This window comes from Entelurus aequoreus, linkage group LG03, assembly GCF_033978785.1.
Source record: "Entelurus aequoreus isolate RoL-2023_Sb linkage group LG03, RoL_Eaeq_v1.1, whole genome shotgun sequence".
Classification (NCBI taxonomy): domain Eukaryota; kingdom Metazoa; phylum Chordata; class Actinopteri; order Syngnathiformes; family Syngnathidae; genus Entelurus; species Entelurus aequoreus.
The window spans coordinates 13,082,217-13,102,216 of NC_084733.1; the positions used below are offsets into that span (position 1 = coordinate 13,082,217).

At 36.8% G+C, this 20,000-nt stretch overlaps 2 protein-coding genes across 5 annotated transcripts in view; both read right to left on the reverse strand.

Moving 5' to 3' along the window:
* Positions 1-3,086: 3,086 nt before the first annotated feature.
* LOC133646174 (cytochrome c oxidase assembly protein COX16 homolog, mitochondrial) lies at positions 3,087-16,895 on the reverse strand. Its single transcript, XM_062041285.1, has 4 exons — positions 16,716-16,895; positions 15,981-16,058; positions 8,512-8,580; positions 3,087-4,468 (listed from the first exon to the last, which is right to left on the reverse strand). Exons 1-4 carry the CDS (start codon positions 16,773-16,775, stop codon positions 4,364-4,366), a joined length of 312 nt encoding a protein of 103 aa, XP_061897269.1. The 5' UTR covers positions 16,776-16,895; the 3' UTR covers positions 3,087-4,363.
* A 1,358-nt stretch (positions 16,896-18,253) lies between these two features.
* The window catches only part of actn1 (actinin, alpha 1), a 118,012-nt gene continuing 116,265 nt past the window's right edge, over positions 18,254-20,000 (reverse strand). For all 4 annotated transcript variants that reach the window (XM_062041261.1, XM_062041262.1, XM_062041260.1 and 1 more), the window contains one exon: positions 18,254-18,780. In XM_062041261.1, the coding sequence (XP_061897245.1) occupies positions 18,622-18,780 (159 nt within the window). In that variant the 3' untranslated portion in view covers positions 18,254-18,621. The remainder of the gene's footprint in view (positions 18,781-20,000) is intronic.

A 20,000-nucleotide genomic window follows, 5' to 3' on the forward strand; every position in this document is an offset into this window, starting at 1 on the left:
TTCTCCAGATTCTCTGAACCTTTTGATGATATTACGGACATCCCTAAATTCCTTGCAATAGCCGGTTGAGAAATGTTGTTCTTAAACTGTTTTGCTCACGCATTTGTTGACAAAGTGGTGACCCTCGCCCCATCCTTGTTTGTGAATGACTGAGCATTTCATGGAAGAATCATGGCACCCACCTGTTGCCAATTAGCCTGTTCACCTGTGGGATGTTCCAAATAAGTGTTTGATGAGCATTCCTCCACTTTCTCAGTCTTTTTTGCCACTGGTGCCAGCTTTTTTGAAACATGTTGCAGGCATCAAATTCCAAATGAGCTAATATTTGTAAAAAAAATTGAGTTTTCCAGTTGGAACGTTAAGCATCTTGTCTTTGCAGTCTATTCAATTGAATATAGGATGAAAAGGAGTTGCAAATCATTGTATTCTGTTTTTATTTACCATTTACACAACTTCACTGGTTTTGGGTTTTGTACATTGTGTGGGTATATTAAAATGTACTTTCTCAACTCAGCCCCTACATTTAAAACTGACTTTGAAACAACCTTGCAAAATAGTTGTATTTGTAAATTGAGACAACGTTGGCGTCTAACGTTGGATCCACGTTGTTGGTTGGGAAATGACCAAATGAACATTACTACCTGACATTGAATAAACGTTGTCAAAAAACATGTTGTTTCAACGTTGTATTTGTGTTGTAGAATATTGGTTGGAAAATGACCAACATGTCTATTTTCTGCTGGATCTACTCTCTATTGTATGCTGCTGCTGTCACATATACTGTAATACTGTACATGGTCATTGGTATATATGTTATAGACATAATATATTTTATCTGTATATATAATATACTGTACACATATGTATATATTCGTATATATGTTATGTTATATCGCTATATTTAGTCTATTTTATACCTGCATTGTCCTTTCCATCCTAACACTTTCCATCATTGTAACTGAGCTACTGTGTTGAACAATTTCCCTTGTGGATCATTAAAGTTTGTCTAAGTCTAAGTCTAAGTCTAATGTAATGGTCAATTCAACATCATAACATGAAATTGATTAAATATTGTCAAAAAACATGTTGATTCAACGTTATGTTTGAGTTGCTCAACGTCAGGACCTAAGTCAACAAGTTCTCAACGTAGTTTTAATGTCTTGTGCCTGCTGGGTGTAGAAAAACAAGAATGCCGGTACATTGTTCTTGCCTACGCTTGCAATAAATGATGTACAGTTGAAACAATGACACTGGAAATAATCTTTCATAGGTGAGGTTTTATTTTTTTTTATTTACAAAAAAGGTGTAATAGTAGTAAGAGTGTCCCTATACAATTGTACCACTTCCGGTACAATAATGATAGTGGAGCCTTGAGAATTGTCCTATGCATACTGATATTGATCCAATACTATCAATAATTATGATCAGAAATACTTTTATTTTGTACAGCGGAATGTTAGAAAAAGGTTTGATCGAGTGAAATGTGGCAAGCAGAGAAAAATGGTCGGTATGAAAAACACATTTTCGGTATTTTTCGGACTATAAGTCGCAGTTTTTTTCATAGTTTGGCCGGGGGTGCGACTTATACTCAGGAGCGACTTTTGTGTGAAATTATTAACACAATACCGTAAAATATCAAATAACATTATTTAGCTCATTCACGTAAGAGACTAGATGTATAAGATTTCATGGGATTTAGCGATTAGGAGTGACAGATTGTTTGGTAAACGTATAGCATGTTCTATATGTTATAGTTATTTGAATGACTCTTACCATAATATGTTACGTTAACATACCAGGCACGTTCTCAGTTGGTTATTTATGCCTCATATAACGTACACTTATTCAGCCTGTTGTTCACTATTCTTTATTTATTTTAAATTGCCTTTCAAATGTCTATTCTTGGTGTTGGCTTTTATCAAATACATTTCCCCCAAAAATGCGACTTATATACACTACCGTTCAAAAGTTTGGGGTCACCCAAACAATTTTGTGGAATAGCCTTCATTTCTAAGAACAAGAATAGACTGTCGAGTTTCCGATGAAAGTTCTATTTTTCTGGCCATTTTGAGCGTTCAATTGACCCCACAAATGTGATGCTCCAGAAACTCAATCTGCTCAAAGGAAGGTCAGTTTTGTAGCTTCTGTAACGAGCTAAACTGTTTTCAGATGTGTGAACATGATTGCACAAGGGTTTTCTAATCATCAATTAGCCTTCTGAGCCAATGAGCAAACACATTGTACCATTAGAACACTGGAGTGATAGTTGCTGGAAATGGGCCTCTATACACCTATGTAGATATTGCACCAAAAACCAGACATTTGCAGCTAGAATAGTCATTTACCACATTAGCAATGTATAGAGTGTATTTCTTTAAAGTTAAGACTAGTTTAAAGTTATCTTCATTGAAAAGTACAGTGCTTTTCCTTCAAAAATAAGGACATTTCAATGTGACCCCAAACTTTTGAACAGTAGTGTATGTTTTTTTCCTTCTTTATTATGCATTTTCGGCCGGTGCGACTTATACTCCGGAGCGACTTATACTCCGGAGCGACTCATACTCCGAAAACTACGGTATTTATTATGAACCGCCTTATGTGGTAATTGTTTTTGGCAACACCTAATGGCCGCAATCAGAAAAAGCTCATGACAGGAGTAATTTGAAATACGTGGACACATTTGTTACTGGATACTTTCTAATACGCTTTTCTGCCTTGGAGACTTTGTATGTGTGAGTGATATGCAACTATAATTATTTCATATTGCACTTGTGATTTAGAGCTATATAAATAAACATTGATTGATTGATTGATTTGCTAATGTTAACAAATGTACTCTTTTAGACTGCAATATTGTCCAATTAATAGCCAGCGTGTGTGCTTTGCTGTTGTGCAGCCGTTAGCTCATAGTAGACTGTAGGCAGGGGGCGCCACGCCAGTGCCACAAATGTTGGAGGAAAAAAATAAAAAAGTTGGTACTATTATTTCTAAATACATAAAATAATCCCACGTTAATTAAAATGCAAAGTAAAGCATATTTAATAGAAATATTATTTGTTACAACATTACGCCCCTCCTCCCCCCGCACGGTGCACCCCCTCCCTTCCCGTATCATGACTCTTTTTGGACGTCACCACATAAAAAAAATCAACACAAGATGTCAAAACGGCCAAAACTGTCAGGTGCCCAGGGAAGAAAAAAGAGAAAAGAAGAGGAGAAACGAGAAAAAGACAGAGGTAGCAGGTAGGTAACGCTAGCCTCCATGAAATTATTTGTCTGTTACAGAATGTGATAGTAACCTGGCTTTTTAGCATTAAGCTAATGTTACATGATTCGGCAATTGCTAATCAATAAATAGCTAGTTCTGTTTTAACGTCGGGTTAATATTGTGGAGGGGGCTAAATTGTTATGGAAAATAATAATGTAACGTTAGGTAATTACAGTACTCCCTGGTGTACAGTAATTTGTAAGTCATTCTAGTTAATGCAATATTAAAAAGCACAAATAGAGAACTCTGTAGGATCCCCTTTTTGTGTAATATAGTTGTTAAAGTCATACTGGTTTGATATCTTGTATTGTGCAGTGCCTTATTTATATTGTATTTTTAATTTATTTTATGCAACCTGTTGACACGTTTTATTTTGTGTTTATGTATGTAAAAAATATTGTATTTCATATATTCATTTTTTATATTCATTTATTTATCCATATTTTTTTTTATCTTGTTAACTATTCTGATTGTTAATTTGCTTTCTTTAAGTAAAAAAAAAAAGGTCAAAGACAAAGCTATTCGGTTTCTTGTGAGTATATACACTTCACTGCCGATGTGGGGGGGCGCCACCTAAAATCTTGCCTAGGGCGCCAGATTGGTTAGGGCCGGGCCTGACTGTAGGCTACCGTATTTATTTTTTCTAAATGACTTGACTACAATCTAAGAAAAGACAGACCTTTTAGATGTTAACTGCCTGGCCAGCTTTGCACAAATGAACAGGACTGCTTGCATCAGACATTTTACACGGTGTCCTATATACTTGTTGTTTTTTTGTTGATATCGGAGCGATATTGATAATGTATAGGGACACCTCTAATTAAAAGCACATGTTTTTGGATTGACAATAAATTAAAAGTGCATGAAAGTATGTTGAGAAATAAGCATTTTAAGATTTATTTACAATATAAAAGTAGCCCCTCCTAAGATGGCCACCAGGTAGACAAGTCTCTTAGCACGCTGATGTATCTACTTATATATATATATATAGTTATTTACCATTTGTGTCCTACAAATGTTGTCCCTCAGGGCGTCCTCAGAGGATGTCCAACAGGAGGCTAAGGAATGAGTCCTCAGGTCTTGTTTTGTGGGATCCTATCTTTGCGTGTTGCGCTGCTGCTCCTGGAAATCCTTGGAGTTCTCCCAGGGCCGCGGGCCGCGGATGTTCTTCCACTCGTCCAAATTGGCCTCCTTCATCTTCTGCACGGACAAAAAGAAGGCCGGCCAAAAGGAAACACGGTTGGTCAGACACGCTTGCTGGAGCCCACAAGTACTGTGTGAGACTTAAAGTCATTGATTGCTTGGTTGATTGATGTTTGATTGGATTCAAGCAAGTAACTTGTATTTTCTACCAGTCAAATGTTTGGGGACATTTCCTCATTGAACAGGAAGTGTCTGCAAACTTTTGAGCAGTATGTGAAAATTTTTTATTTTTAAAATAATCAATTACTGTATTTTTTTTAATCAAGTATTAGCATTAGGAACCTCTGTGAATGTTCTCAACTCTTGTTTCCATGCTGTCTAATAACATCAAAATCCTGGAAGTATTCTGTATTTTTTTAAAATGCAGCACTGCACCCTAAATTACCGAGCCCCTAAAGGGACATGGGGGATTATTATTTTTTTTATACATTTTTTAAATAATATTTTGTATTTGTTTTTTAGACATGTATCTCGTGCGCAAGAGAAACTATCTCGTGCGCAATAGAAACTTTTTATAAAGTTATAAAAAAATTTTTTTTAATCATTTTAATTTTTAAAAAAAAGCAAATTTTAGACAGTATCTCGTGTGCACGAGATAGTTTCTCGTGCACACGAGATACTGTCTAAATAAAAAAAATAAAAATAAAAATTTAATTTTTTTTTTTTATAACTTTATTAAAATTGCGTGAGATACATGTCTAAAAAAAATGTTTTATTTTTATTTTTAGACATGTATCTCCTGTGCGCGAGAAATATCTTGTGCGTACGAGAAAGTTTCTCTTGCGCACGAGAAAGTTTCTCGTCTAAAAAAAAATTAAAAAATACAAATACAATTATACAAAAAAAAAGTTCCCCCAGGTCCCTTTAGGGGCTCCGTACTAAATAGATCAAGAGAAAGTAGACATGTTTCTAAAAGATCTACCTTAAGTTATTATTTTTCTAAGCACACTGCAAAAAGTCAGTGTTCAAAAACAAGAAAAAAATAAAAAATACAAAAATGAGGGGTATTTTATTTGAACTAAGCAAAATTATCTGCCAATAGAACAAAAAAATTTGGCTTGTCAAGACTTTCCAAAACAAGTAAAATTAGCTAACCTCAATGAACCCAAAAATACCTTAAAATAAATATATACTCACTAATAACAAGTGCACTTTTCTCGGTACAAAAATTTTTTTTGCTCAATATGTTGAAAAATATTCTTAAATTAAGTAAATGCTAGTGCCATTATCTCATAATGATATGCGCTCGGCATCATGATTTTTTTTTTTTCATGCTTGAAATAAGAAATGATTACTTTAAAAAAGTAGTTTTATACTTGTGAGTGTTGATGACACAGCTTTGCAACAGTTGATATTCTAGTTTCAAGCATGTTTTACTCAATATAGGTCATAAAAGCTCAGCTACAAGCTGTAATATCTTACTGAGATCATTTAGGACCAAAACCCTTAAAACAAGTAAAACACTAACATAAAATCTGCTTAGTGAGAAGAATTATCTTATCAGACAAAACATAAGCAAATATCACCCTTATTTGAGATATTTAATCTTACTTAGATTTCAGTTTTTGCAGTGCAGCGTGCGTCCTCATTATCTTCCTGGTTGACGATGTCACATGGTCTAGAGCAGGGGTGCCCGGGGGCCAAATTTGGTACGCCAAGCCATTTCGTTTGTCCCACTAAGGAGTGGTTTCCCAAATGTAATACAAAATAATACGGACCTCTTTTAAGCTCACACAATCATTGATGGCACGTCCACACGGCTACTAACAAGTTACCATCTATCCAATAAGATGGTCTCCGCTACCATATATATCTTGGTACAGGTCTAAACCATGGGTGCCCAAACATATCAAAGTATGAGGCTCCATTTGGGTATTTTGCACCTTCAAAATCAGTACATACAGTATATATGTATTTCTTTCAAATAATTAGAAAATGCAATTTTGGTCGAAATTTTGTATGATTGTTAAAGAGCCATAGCCAAACTGAAATGCTAACAGTTAGCACGCTGGCCAGACAGTATCAAGTAACAAAAAGTAGGAGCAAAACGAGCCAATAAGAAGGGAATGCTAACAGAAACATGCTTACAGTTTGCATTAGTGAAATACCACAATATAAACTGCTAAATACCTGTTGAATTAGCTAAAAAAATATCTAGCATGCTAATGTTAGCAGGCTAAAATGCTAACTGTATCATGCATCAAGTACTAAAATTAGAGATGTCCGATAATGGCTTTTTTGCCGATATCCGATATTGTCCAACTCTTAATTACCGATTCCGATATCAACCGATACCGATATATACAGTCGTGGAATTAACACATTATTATGCCTAATTTTGTTGTGATGCCCCGCTGGATGCATTAAACAATGTAACTTTACCATGTATTGATTAACGTAGACCCCGATTTAAACAAGTTGAAAAACGTATTGGGGTGTTACCATTTAGTGGTCAATTGTACGGAATATGTACTGTACTGTGCAATCTACTAATACAAGTTTCAATCAATCAATCAAAAACAAGGTTTTCCAAAATAAGAGAACAACTTCAACTCCAGTTATGGAAAAAGGGGGGGGGGGGGGGGGGGGCGCGGGTTTGAGGTGGGCGGGGTTTGGTGGTACCCCCTACCCCCTAAACCTCAAACCCGCCCCCCCCAACCCTGTCCACCTCAACCTCCTCATGCTCTCTCAGGGAGAGCATGTCCCAAATTCCAAGCTGCTGTTTCGAGGCATGTTAAAAAAATAATGCACTTTGTGACTTCAATAATAAATATGGCAGTGCCATGTTGGCATTTTTTTCCATAACTTGAGTTGATTTATTTTGGAAAACCTTGTTACATTGTTTAATGCATCCAGCGGGGCATCACAACAAAATTAGGCATAATAATGTGTTAATTCCACGACTGTATATATCGGTATCGGTTGATATCGGAATCGGTAATAAAGAGTTGGACAATATCGGCAAAAAAGCCATTATCGGACATCTCTCATTTTTAGAGTATAGTAAGTCTCTTATTCTTTTTAATAACATTGTTATTCTGAAGCTAACCAATAATAAATAAAATATTTCTTACTAGAGATGTAATGTAATATCGGAAATTATTGGTATCGTTTTTTTTATTATCGGTATCGTTTTGTTTTTTTATTTTTATTTTATTTTTATTAAATCAACATAAAAAACACAAGATACACTTACAATTAGTGCACCAACCCAACCCCCCCCCCCCCCCCCCCCCCCCCGCCCCCATTCACACTCATTCATACATATTTCTGTTATTAATATTCTGGTTCCTACATTATATATCAATATATAACAATACAGTCTGCAAGGGATACAGTCCGTAAGCACACAGGATTGTGCGTGCTGCTGGTCCACTAATAGTACTAACCTTTAACAGTTAATTTGACTCATTTTCATTCATTACTAGTTTCTATGTAACTGTTTTTATACTGTTTTACTTTCTTTTTTATTCAAAGAAATGTTTTTAATTGATTTATCTTATTTTTTATTTATTTTTTAAAAAGGACCTTATCTTCACCATACCTGGTTGTCCAAATTAGGCATAATAATGTGTTAATTCCACGACTGTATATATCGGTAGATATCGGTATCTGTAATTAAAGAGTTGGGCAATATCGGAATATCGGCAAAAAGCCATTATTGGACATCCCTACTTCTTACCATTAATGCGACTTCTGGTGCTGCACGGTTTTGCTGATGGCTTTGTAGTCTGGTTGATACGTGGTTATTTTTAACACTGTGATTACCAGCGGAATTATTCATTACCAATCGTGTTAAGCAGGGTCAGCTAAGATTGATCTGAGAGAACAGATGCTGTCATCAAAAGAGCCACATTTGGCTCTCGAGCCATAGGTTCCCTACCCCTGCTCTAGAGCGTGACTCACACAGGAAGCGAAAGCTTTAATACTTTTATCCCAACTACCAGTAGAGGTCGCTAGGGTGCAGCTTTTAGTGAACCATTTTGTGAAACTTTCTTGTACTTGGAATAATATCTACTGTACGTGTGGTGTGTACTTACCTCATACTCATTCTCTAAGACCTGAGACTGGTCCTGCATACTCACTCGGGCCTGCAGTGAAGGATCCAACTAAGACCAAAACAACATCAAGTCTCATCAACACATTGTTATTATTATTATTATTAGACACACCTGAGGTACTACTGACTTGGAGCTTAAAAGACAAGCTATTGTGACTGGCAATACAATCAATATGGAAGTAGTTGTGTGAGAGGTGGGATTGGAACTGAAGCAAAATTGGACAGAAGTTCCTCACTCCAAAAATCATGTTTTCATCATACTCAGCGTCAAGGGTTGGAATTGGGGGTTAAATCACCAAAAATTATTCCCGGGCGCGGCCACCGCTTCTGCTCACTGCTCCCCTCACCTCCCAGGGGGTGATCTAGGGCAGGGGTCACCAACCTTTTTGAAAGCAAGAGCTACTTCTTGGGTACTGATTAATGCGAAGGGCTACCAGTTTGATACACACTTCAATAAATTGCCAGAAATAGCCAATTTGCTCAATTTACCTTTAACTCTAGGTTATTATTAATAATTAATGATATTTATCTTTGTGGAAACACTGATCATCTTAATGATTTCTCACAATAAAAATATATAGAATCAGATAAATATCAATATGCAACACTTTATTTTTATATTTTCTCTAAGTGCACATTTTTCAAATTGAATATTTTCAAATGATCACTTCTAAGACAGTCTTGTGAAATCACAATATCCCATTTTAACTAGCTAGCCACTAACATTTTTATAAAAGAGGAGAAAACACGAAAACAATGAAAATTAAATTTTGAAACATAGTTTATCTTCAAGTTCGACTCTTTAAAATTCAAAATTCAACCGGAAAAAAGGAGAGAAAAACTAGCTAATTTGAATCGTTTTGAAAAAATTAAAAAAAGAATTTATGGAACATTGTTAGTAATTTTTCCTGATTAAGATTCATTTTAGAATTTTGATGACATGTTTTAAATAGGTTAAAATCCAATCTGCACTTTGTTAGAATACATAACAAATTGGACCAAGTTATATTTCTAACAAAGACAAATCACTATTTCTTCTAGATTTTCCAGAACAACATTTTTTAAAGAAATTAAAAAGACTTTGAAATAAGATTTAAATTTTATTCTACAGATTTTCTAGATTTGCCAGAATATTTTTTTGGAATTTTAATCATAAGTTTGAAGAAATATTTCACAAATATTCTTTGTCGAAAAAACAGAAGCTAAAATGAAGAATTAAATTAAAATCTATTTATTATTCTTTACAATAAAAAAAATAAATTTACTTGAACATTTATTTAAATTGTCAGGAACGAAGAGGAAGGAATTTAAAAGGTAAAAAGGTATATGTGTTTAAAAATCCTAAAATCATTTTTAAGGTTGTATTTTTTCTCTAAAATTGTCTTTCTGAAAGTTATAAGAAGCGAAGTAAAAAAATTAATGAATTTATTTAAACAAGTGAAGACCAAGTCTTTAAAATATTTTCTTGGATTTTCAAATTCTATTTGAGTTTTGTCTCTCTTAGAATTAAAAATGTCGAGCAAAGCGAGACCAGCTTGCTAGTAAATAAATAACATTTAAAAAATAGAGGCAGCTCACTGGTAAGTGCTGCTATTTGAGCTATTTTTAGAACAGGCCAGCGGGCGACTCATCTGGTCCTTACGGGCTACCTGGTGCCCGCGGGCACCGCGTTGGTGACCCCTGATCTAGGGTGATGGGTCAAATGCAAAGAATCATTTCGCCACACCTCGTGTGTGTGTGACAATCATTGGTACTTTAACTTTAATTATATTGTTTTGTCACTCACTTCATTCTTTCATTTTCTCAAAACGGTGCACCTAATCTTCAACTTACTATGGGTTGTGCTTACCTACCTCGAATGGTGTTATGATAAGTGTAACCAATAGATGGCAGTCACACATAAGAGATACGCGTGGACTGCAGATCGACGTCCCCGTTTAATAAAAGACACTCACAAGTACAGGTGAGCAAGCAAGCCTAAGACGATTGAGAATATAGAACATGGGTGTCAAACTTTGGCCCGCGGGCCAAATTTGGCCTGCCGTGTAATTTCATTTGGCCCTTGAGGCAATATCAAATTAACATTGGAGCTGGCACACTGGTATTATACAGCTAATACTCACACTTGCCAACCCTCCCGATTTTCAGTGCCCCTCTCGATAAATCTCCCGGGGCAACCATTCTCCCGAATTTCTCCCGATTTCCACCCGGACAACAATATTGGGGGTGTGGCTTAAAGGCACTGCCTTTAGCGTCCTCTACAACCTGTCGTCACGTCTGCTTTTCCTCCATACAAACAGCGTGCCGGCCCCTGTCACATGACATATGCGGCTTCTACACACACATAAGTGAGTTCAAGGCATACCTGATCAACAGCCATACAGGTCACACGGAGGGTGACCGCATAAACAACTTTAACACTGTTAGAAATATGCGCCACACTGTGAACCCACACCGAACAGGAATGACAAACACATTTCGGGAGAACATCCGCACCGTAACACAACATAAACACAACAGAACAAATACCCAGAACCCCTTGCAGCACTAACTCTTCCGGGACGCTACAATATACATCCACCGCTACCACCAAACCCCGCCCACCTGAGCCCCGACATTAATGAACTAGCATCCCAGAAAAGATGGCAGGTATCTGGCTTGGGCACATCAGATTAGATCAGTGTGTTGCAAACTGAGCAGTAAAAAGGCCTGAATGGTTGATTTATTCATTGTTATTTTATTTTCAAATTTATTAGCCTGTGGAAAAAGTTAATGTTGATATTTACCTCAGAAATAGATAGAAAAGAGGCATTCCATTTTTTATTTAAATTTTATTTAATACACCATTGATGTTTTTTCGTTTGTTTTTTGAAAGTTGATTTTGCACTATTAAGTTATATAAGCGTTGCTTGTTCCATATTCAGTGTTAAAGCAAATCAGTGTAGCAAACTGAGCAATAATTAACGTTTTATTCATGCACTTTCTCTTGCTACTTCAAGGCTTGAATGTTTGTTTGATTCATTCATTATTCTTATTTTATTTTCAAATTTATTATTAGCCTTTGGAAAAAGTTTATTTTGATATTTACCTCAGAAGGCTGCAAATAGAAAAGAGGCATTACATTTTTATTACAATTTTATTTGATATGCCATTGATATTTTTGAATTATTATTATTTGAAACTCGATTTTGCATGTCACTATAAAGTTATATAAGCCTTGCTTGTTCAATATTCAATGCAAAACTTGTTTGGGTCCCTATTAAAAGGTTCATTTGTTCAACCTTGGCCCGCGGCTTTGTTCAGTTTTGAATTTTGGCCCACTCTGTATTTGAGTTTAACACCCCTGATATAGAACATTGCACACAACGCTCAAAAATCTGTCAAAACGGTTTAGAACGACTTTGACTTTGGCGCATTACGTCTACTGTAGTCAGACGTGCTGCGCTTCAAAAAAATGGGTATTAGTAGGGTGTGTGCATAAGGACCTCAAAATGGCACCTATTCGGAGACACACTACCTGGCGTTTTGTTTCACCCTATTATGCAAAACCAACTTTGCTTACCTATTGGTAACTGCTGATGTAAATGTGGGATCATAAGTCCCGAAAATGTGCTTCAAAAAATGGGTATTAGTATGGTGTGTGCATAAGGACCCCAAAATGGCACCTATTCGGAGACACATTACCTGGCGTTTTGTTTCACCCTATTATGCAAAACCAACTTTGCTTACCTATTGGTACCTGCTGATGTAAATGTGGGATCATAAGTCCCGAAAATGTGCTTCAAAAAATGGGTATTAGTATGGTGTGTGCATAAGGACCCCAAAATGGCACCTATTCGGAGACACATTACCTGGCGTTTTGTTTCACCCTATTATGCAAAACCAACTTTGCTTACCTATTGGTAACTGCTGATGTAAATGTGGGATCATAAGTCCCGAAAATGTGCGTCAAAAAATGGGTATTCGTATGGTGTGTGCATAAGGACCTCAAAATGGCACCTATTCGGAGACAAATTACCTGGCGTTTTGTTTCACCCTATTGTGCAAAACCAACTTTGCTTACCTATTGGTAATTGCTGATGTAAATGTGGGATCATAAGTCCCGAAAATGTGCTTCAAAAAATGGGTATTCGTATGGTGTGTGCATAAGGACCTCAAAATGGCACCTATTCGGAGACAAATTACCTGGCGTTTTGTTTCACCCTATTGTGCAAAACCAACTTTGCTTACCTATTGGTAATTGCTGATGTAAATGTGGGATCATAAGTCCCGAAAATGTGCTTCAAAAAATGGGTATTCGTATGGTGTGTGCATAAGGACCTCAAAATGGCACCTATTCGGAGACAAATTACCTGGCGTTTTGTTTCACCCTATCGTGCAAAACCAACTTTGCTTACCTATTGGTAATTGCTGATGTAAATGTGGGATCATAAGTCCCGAAAATGTGCTTCAAAAAACGGGTATTCGTATGGTGTGTGCATAAGGACCTCAAAATGGCACCTATTCGGAGACAAATTACCTGGCGTTTTGTTTCACCCTATTGTGCAAAACCAACTTTGCTTACCTATTGGTAATTGCTGATGTAAATGTGGGATCATAAGTCCCGAAAATGTGCTTCAAAAAATGGGTATTAGTATGGTGTGTGCATAAGAACCCCAAAACGGCACCTAGTCGGAGACACATTACCTGGCGTTTTGTTTCACCCTATTATGCAAAACCAACTTTGCTTACCTATTGGTAACTGCTGAGGATCATAAGTCCCGAAAATGTGTTTCAAAAAATGGGTATTAGTATGGTGTGTGCATAAGGACCCCAAAATGGCACCTATTCGGAGACACATTACCTGGCGTTTTGTTTCACCCTATTATTCAAAATCGACTTTGCTTACCTATTGGTACCTGCTGATGTAAATGTGGGATCATTAAACCCGAAAATGTGCGCGTGCGTCTGCCATTATAGTCTGCGCCGTAGTCAATAAGCTCCTTCTTATTCTCTATCATCTTGTTGTGGGGCATTCATCATAAAGTAGCGTACAGTTCTAAGATCAGATCGCTAAGTAAACTCACTACGGAAGTGCTAAAAACTACATGTACAACAAAGATGATGGGGAGAAGATACTGATGAAGTGGAGCCATGTAAATAACACCGCCCACAAAACGGCGCATCCTGTAGAGACGGTCAGAAAGCGACTTGAAGATGGTCTGTAAAACATAATCAACATTTTGACCAAAGAACCACCATTACATGTTACGTAGGCCATAGGTCCCCAACCACCGGTACCGGTCCTCGCATTTGCTACCGGGCCGCACAGAAACATTAAGTAATTATTACCTACCGGATTTTCTCCGACTTAACTTTCACCTGTCCCACTAAACACAGCAATAGCTTGTTTCTAGATGTATATTACAACTCCTGATAGGAAGTCACCATTTGTTATAGTACATGGGACAATGCACGTTAATGAACATATTAAATGTTAATGTGTCGAATTGTAGCCAAAGGCTAATTTCCATCTTTAGTTCCAGGGTCATTGTATATAACATGGGTTCTTAATAGGGATGTCGGATAATATCGGACTGCCGATATTATCGGCCGATAAATGCTTTAAAATGTAATATCGGAAATTATCGGTATCGGTTTCAAAAAGTAAAATGTATGACTTTTTAAAACGCCGCTGTGTACACGGACGTAGGGAGAAGTACGGAGCGCCAATAAACCTTAAAGGCACTGCCTTTGCGTGCCGGCCCAATCACATAATATCTACGGCTTTTCACACACACAAGTGAATGCAAGGCATACTTGGTCAACAGCCATACAGGTCACACTGAGGGTAGCCGTATAAACAACTTTAACACTGTTACAAATATGCGCCACACTGTGAACCCACACCAAACAAGAATGACAAACACATTTCGGGAGAACATCCGCACCGTAACACAACATAAACACAACAGAACAAATACCCAGAACCCCTTGCAGATGCTTGTTTTCATTCAGAAAAATCTACCTCTCACACGTGACGACAAGGAGAAAAAGAATTAGCCCACTCTTTGAGCTTCATCTGTTGCACAAATAGACTAATAGTCTGGACTGAGTGAAGCTGTTTTATTTATGCTTTGTGCCTTTTTTCCGCACCGTAACACAACATAAACACAACAGAACAAATACCCAGAACCCCTTGCAGCACTAACTCTTCCGGGACGCTACAATATACACCCCCCCTCCCGAATTCCAAGCTGCTGTTTTGAGGCATGTTAAAAAAAATAATGCACTTTGTGACTTCAATAATAAATATGGCAGTGCCATGTTGGCATTTTTTTTCCATAACTTGAGTTGATTTATTTTGAAAAACCTTGTTACATTGTTTAATGCATCCAGCGGGGCATCACAACAAAATTAGGCATAATAATGTGTTAATTCCGCGACTGTATATATCAGTAACGGTTGATATCGCAATCGGTAATTAAGAGCTGGACAATATCGGAATATCGGATGTCGGCAAAAAAGCCATTATCGGACATCTCTAGTTCTTAACCCTTTCCGCTAGAGACGGGCCCGGGTACCACTCCAATACTAACACTGAATTAGTAATCTTACTCTTGACTTGCAAGTCATACTTGGTCAACAGCCATACAGGTCACACTGAGGGTGGCAGTATAAACAACTTTAACACCGTTACAAATATGCGCCACACTGTGAACCCACACCAAACAAGAATGACAAACACATTTCAGGAGAACATCCGCACCGTAACACAACATAAACACAACAGAACAAATACCCAGAACCCCTTGCAGCACTAACTCTTCCGGGACGCTAAACCCCCCCTCCCAAATTTCAAGCTGCTGTTTTGAGGCATGTTAAAAAAAATTATGCACTTTGTGACTTCAATAATAAATATGGCAGTGCCATGTTGGCACTTTTTTCCCCATAACTTGAGTTGATTTATTTTGGAAAACCTTGTTACATTGTTTAATGCATCCAGCGGGGCATCACTACAAAATTAGGCATAACAATGTGTTAATTCCACGACTGTATATATCGGTATCGGTTGATATCGGAATCGGTAATTAAGAGTTGGACAATATCGGAATATCGGCAAAAAAAGCCATTATCGGACATCTCTAATAACAAGTATATTTAATATTGTTGGCCACTGTTACATTACAGACAGTTCAAACAATGACACTGTGTTTGAATACAGGAAAATAAAACATTGTCCTTTAATTAAGTGATATTCAGGCGTACCAGTTTGAGAATCACTGAACTAGAGTTTTATAGGCGGAATAGTGTACTCCCATTGTTAGCCACCGCGTACTATCCGTAATTTACAACTTAGAATGCATTAAAATGAAAAATATGTGTTCTTGTCTTACATAGGGATTGAAAATGATGGGCTTTTTTTTTTTAAAGTGCAGCTCCCCTTTAAAAGGTTAAACATTGACACACCTTTCTCCTGATCTTCTGGGCATCATATCGAATCTGCGTAAACTCCCGCAGGCCAAAAGAACCTCCGACCACCAGCAGCTGAAATAAAACACATTTGCTAAAAAACAAACAAACATGCAAATCAGAAACAAATGACAAATATTCATGAAGGTGCCGTGATATATTAATAAAAAATAAGAGTTGTAGAAATGATTGGAAACTCAAGGCAGCCATGACATTATGTTCTTTACAAGTGTATGTCAACTTCTGAGCACGCGGGGCTCTCCCTTAGAGATATGGTGAGAAGCTGGTCAGGATGCCACCCGAATGCCTCCCTAGGGAGGTGTTTCGGGCACGTCCGACCGGTAGGAGGCCAAGGGGAAGACCCAGGACACGTAGGGTAGACTATTGTCTCCCGGCTGGCCTGGGAACGCCTCGGGATCCCCCGGGAGGAGCTGGACGAAATGGCTGGGGAGAGGAAAGTCTGGGCTTCCCTGCTTAGGCTGCTGCCCCCGCGACCCAAGCGTAAGTTGGACTTCTTTTTAAATGTAAAATCAAATTATTGATATTAACTCAGTAGCCCGATACAGTTCGTACCATTACTTCCAATAATGTCCTAAATTGCATCTAATACTTTAATGAATGCCGTAATGGTAAAAGCTCAAATGTTACACCAGGTGCCCTCTGTAGCTAGCGAGCTGAGTTCCCATGACCGACATGTTGAGAGTAATATAAATGTGTAAGAGCGTTACTTACGACCATCGGTACTCCATATTTAAATGTCCTGTTCTTCTGTAGTGTTTTAAAGCTAAACATGACTCTTTATAACAAGCTTAAACGTCCATGTCAGGCCGAACTAGCATGTCTAACGTTTGGTCTTTTCCGGGTTTGGTCCGTGGCGTTAAAGAGTCCGGAGTGCAACGACGTAAAAAATAACCGTTCCTACGTCCTATAAAAATGAAGGTTCCTGTTATGTAATGGCAGATAAAACCTAATTAACAATGTTATACTGTTTAATTTAATGGTATATAGATAATTTATATTTTCGTTATAGTATGGGTTTGTCAACAGGAAGTGTGATACCGCTCATTACGCCTGTCTTGGTGTACCTCTCAGTCTCACCCAAAGTCAGCTCGGTTAGGCTCCAGTTTACCTGCACTGCAAAAAGTCAGTGTTCAAAAACAAGAAAAAAAAATTTAAAAAAAAAAAAGAAAAAAAAGAGGGGTATTTTATTTGAACTAAGCACAATTATCTGCCAATAGAACAAGAAAATTCGGCTTGTCAAGACTTTCCAAAACAAGTAAAATTAGCTAACTTCAATGAACCCAAAAACACCTTAAAATAAGTATATACTCACTAATAACAAGTGCACTTTTCTTGGTAGAAAAAAAAGACATTTTTGCTCAATATGTTGAAAAATATTCTTAAATTAATGAAATGCTAGTGCAATTATCTTGACATAACGATATGCGCTCGACATAATTTCTTTTTCATGCTTGAAATAAGAAATTATTACTTTAAAAAAGTAATTTTATACTTGTGAGTGTTGATGACACAGCTTTGCATCAGTTGAAATTCTAGTTTCAATCATGTTTTACTCAATATAAGTCATACAATCTCAGCAACAAGCTGTACTATCTTACTGAGATCATTTAGGACCAAAACCCTTAAAACAAGTAAAACACTCAGACAGAAAATAAGCACATATCACCCTTATTTGAGATATTTAATCTTACTTAGATTTCAGTTTTTGCAGTGTGTAACCCTCAATAAGACAAGCACTACAGAAAATGAAAAAAACATTTGAAAAACAAATGGAAAAAACAAAGGCTGGATTGAATTATGTATGTATGAAAAGGTAAATAATGTAAATAATTCAATGTATATACTCTGATGATTAACTTGTGTGATGACTGTATTATGCTGATAGTATATATTTGTACCATGAATTGATTAACGTGGAAGTTGAAAAACGTATTCGGGTGTTACCATTTAGTGGTCAATTGTACGGAATATGTACTGTACTGTACAATCTACTAATAAAAGTTTCAATCAATCAAGCAACAGTGTGTCCTCCATATATTCAGCTTCAAAAATATAAGTTTGTGAATCCTTATTTGTCCAAAAATAGTCGTCTTTGCTGTCTGTTACCAAGTCTGCGATGTTTAGAAATTGGGTGTTACCATTTAGTGGTCAATTGTACGGAATATGTACTGTACTGTGCAATCTACTAATACAAGTTTCAATCAATCAATGAATCAAAGGTTGGATAAACGACAGACTAATAGGAAGCGTATGATAGCAATTTGTCTTTATTACAATGTTTGTCTCTTTGCTTTCAATCAGGTGAAGAAAAATACCTTTTTTTTGTTCAGTATAATAAAATATGTTGACTTTATTCATTTATGAAGACAAACAAGGATAACAAGAACATAAAAACAAACATGTTTGTTTCTCCCTGCGTGAAAAAAGACCCAGAGAGCTGCAGCTTGGCGTGGGGAAGCAAATAGAAGGGACACAGCTTGTGGGAGGAGCCAGAGGACCAAAAAAAAAAAAGAATAAGGCCAGAGAGTAGAAAAAAAAATTAGCGTAGTGGGGGGGGGGGGGGGGGGGGGGCAGCGACATGAGTCAAGAGCACACAGCGGTGGTTGGAGCAGAGAGTTCAAAGGTCGCTCTCGCCGTACAGAGCGGTGGAAAAAGACATGTAGTCCAGGGCCCCCGGCACGCCATCGGGGCCAGTGTAAGGGGCCATGCGGGCGATGCAGTAATCCGCCTGGTCGGGGGGCAGCTCTCGCCGCAGCTCGTCAGCTAAAATGTAGTTCTGTTGGCGGACAATGACATTATTTTCACACTGCAAAAAAAAGTCAGTAGATTTTACTGCTAAAAAAAAAAGATGACTTCTCACTTGCCAGAATTTGTATGTAAAAAAATAAGGTGTGCGGTTGTTACATTTACAGTAAAATAACTGTAAAAACCACCATAGATTTTACGGTAAAAATAAAAAGGGCAGCTAGTGAAAAAAAACGGTGCTATTTTTCGATTTACAGTAATTCGGTGTAAAAGACAATGAACATTTTACAGTAAAATTGCCAGTTTTTACCAGAAAATGTTCTCCAGAAGAAATGTGTATGACTTTATTCTTATTCTTTTATGCCTAAATGACATAAAAGTCAATCAAATAACTAAAACATGAAACAATATACAATGTTACCTAGGTTTTCATTTGCCACCATTTTTACTACAAATATTTATTGGTTTTCATTCACGATCTTAGTTTTAGTATGACTTTTTTATTGAGCGCAATTGCAAAATAATCAACCAAAAGTAAATAAATAAAGGGAAACGTGATGTTAAATGTTCATTCATACAACATTTGTATGTACTTCACGTTGTTTTCTGTATGTAAACTATCATTATTCTATATAAAATGTGTTATTTTCATATATTGGTTTGCGGGAACATATTAATTGAATGTATTGAATTTATTATTTCATCTAGAAAAATCAAATTTTTGGTTTTCATACGATTCAGTTTTCAACAGACCCTTTAGAACAGGGGTGTCCAAAGTGCGGCCCGGGGGCCATTTGCGGCCCGCAGATAATTTTTTAACGGCCCCGCGGCACATTCTAAAAATACGATTAAAAAAATAAAAAGTGGTATAAAAGAGCAAACAGGTGAAATGTAACAAGAACATGTTGCAATGTTTACTCTAACAACACAAAGCTGCCATGCAGGCTGTTTCTTTCTTTAAAAAATAATAATGACTCAAAATCAATGTCATTATGAATTATTGACCTATTCAAAGCTCCAATTAAGTCACATTAAATATTCCACTTTGGAATATTTTTTGGGGAAAATATTTTGTGTCTGCCATATAAAAAACTAAGCTGTTTTGTTTAAAGAAGGGCCAAAACGAACAAACAAAAAACATAAACAACAACAAAAGTTATAATTAACGGATGGATCTGAAGTTGATCTTGAGACTATTGTGTTAAAAGTTTAAAAAAAAAAGTATGATTTATTTTTTAATACTTTACTAAG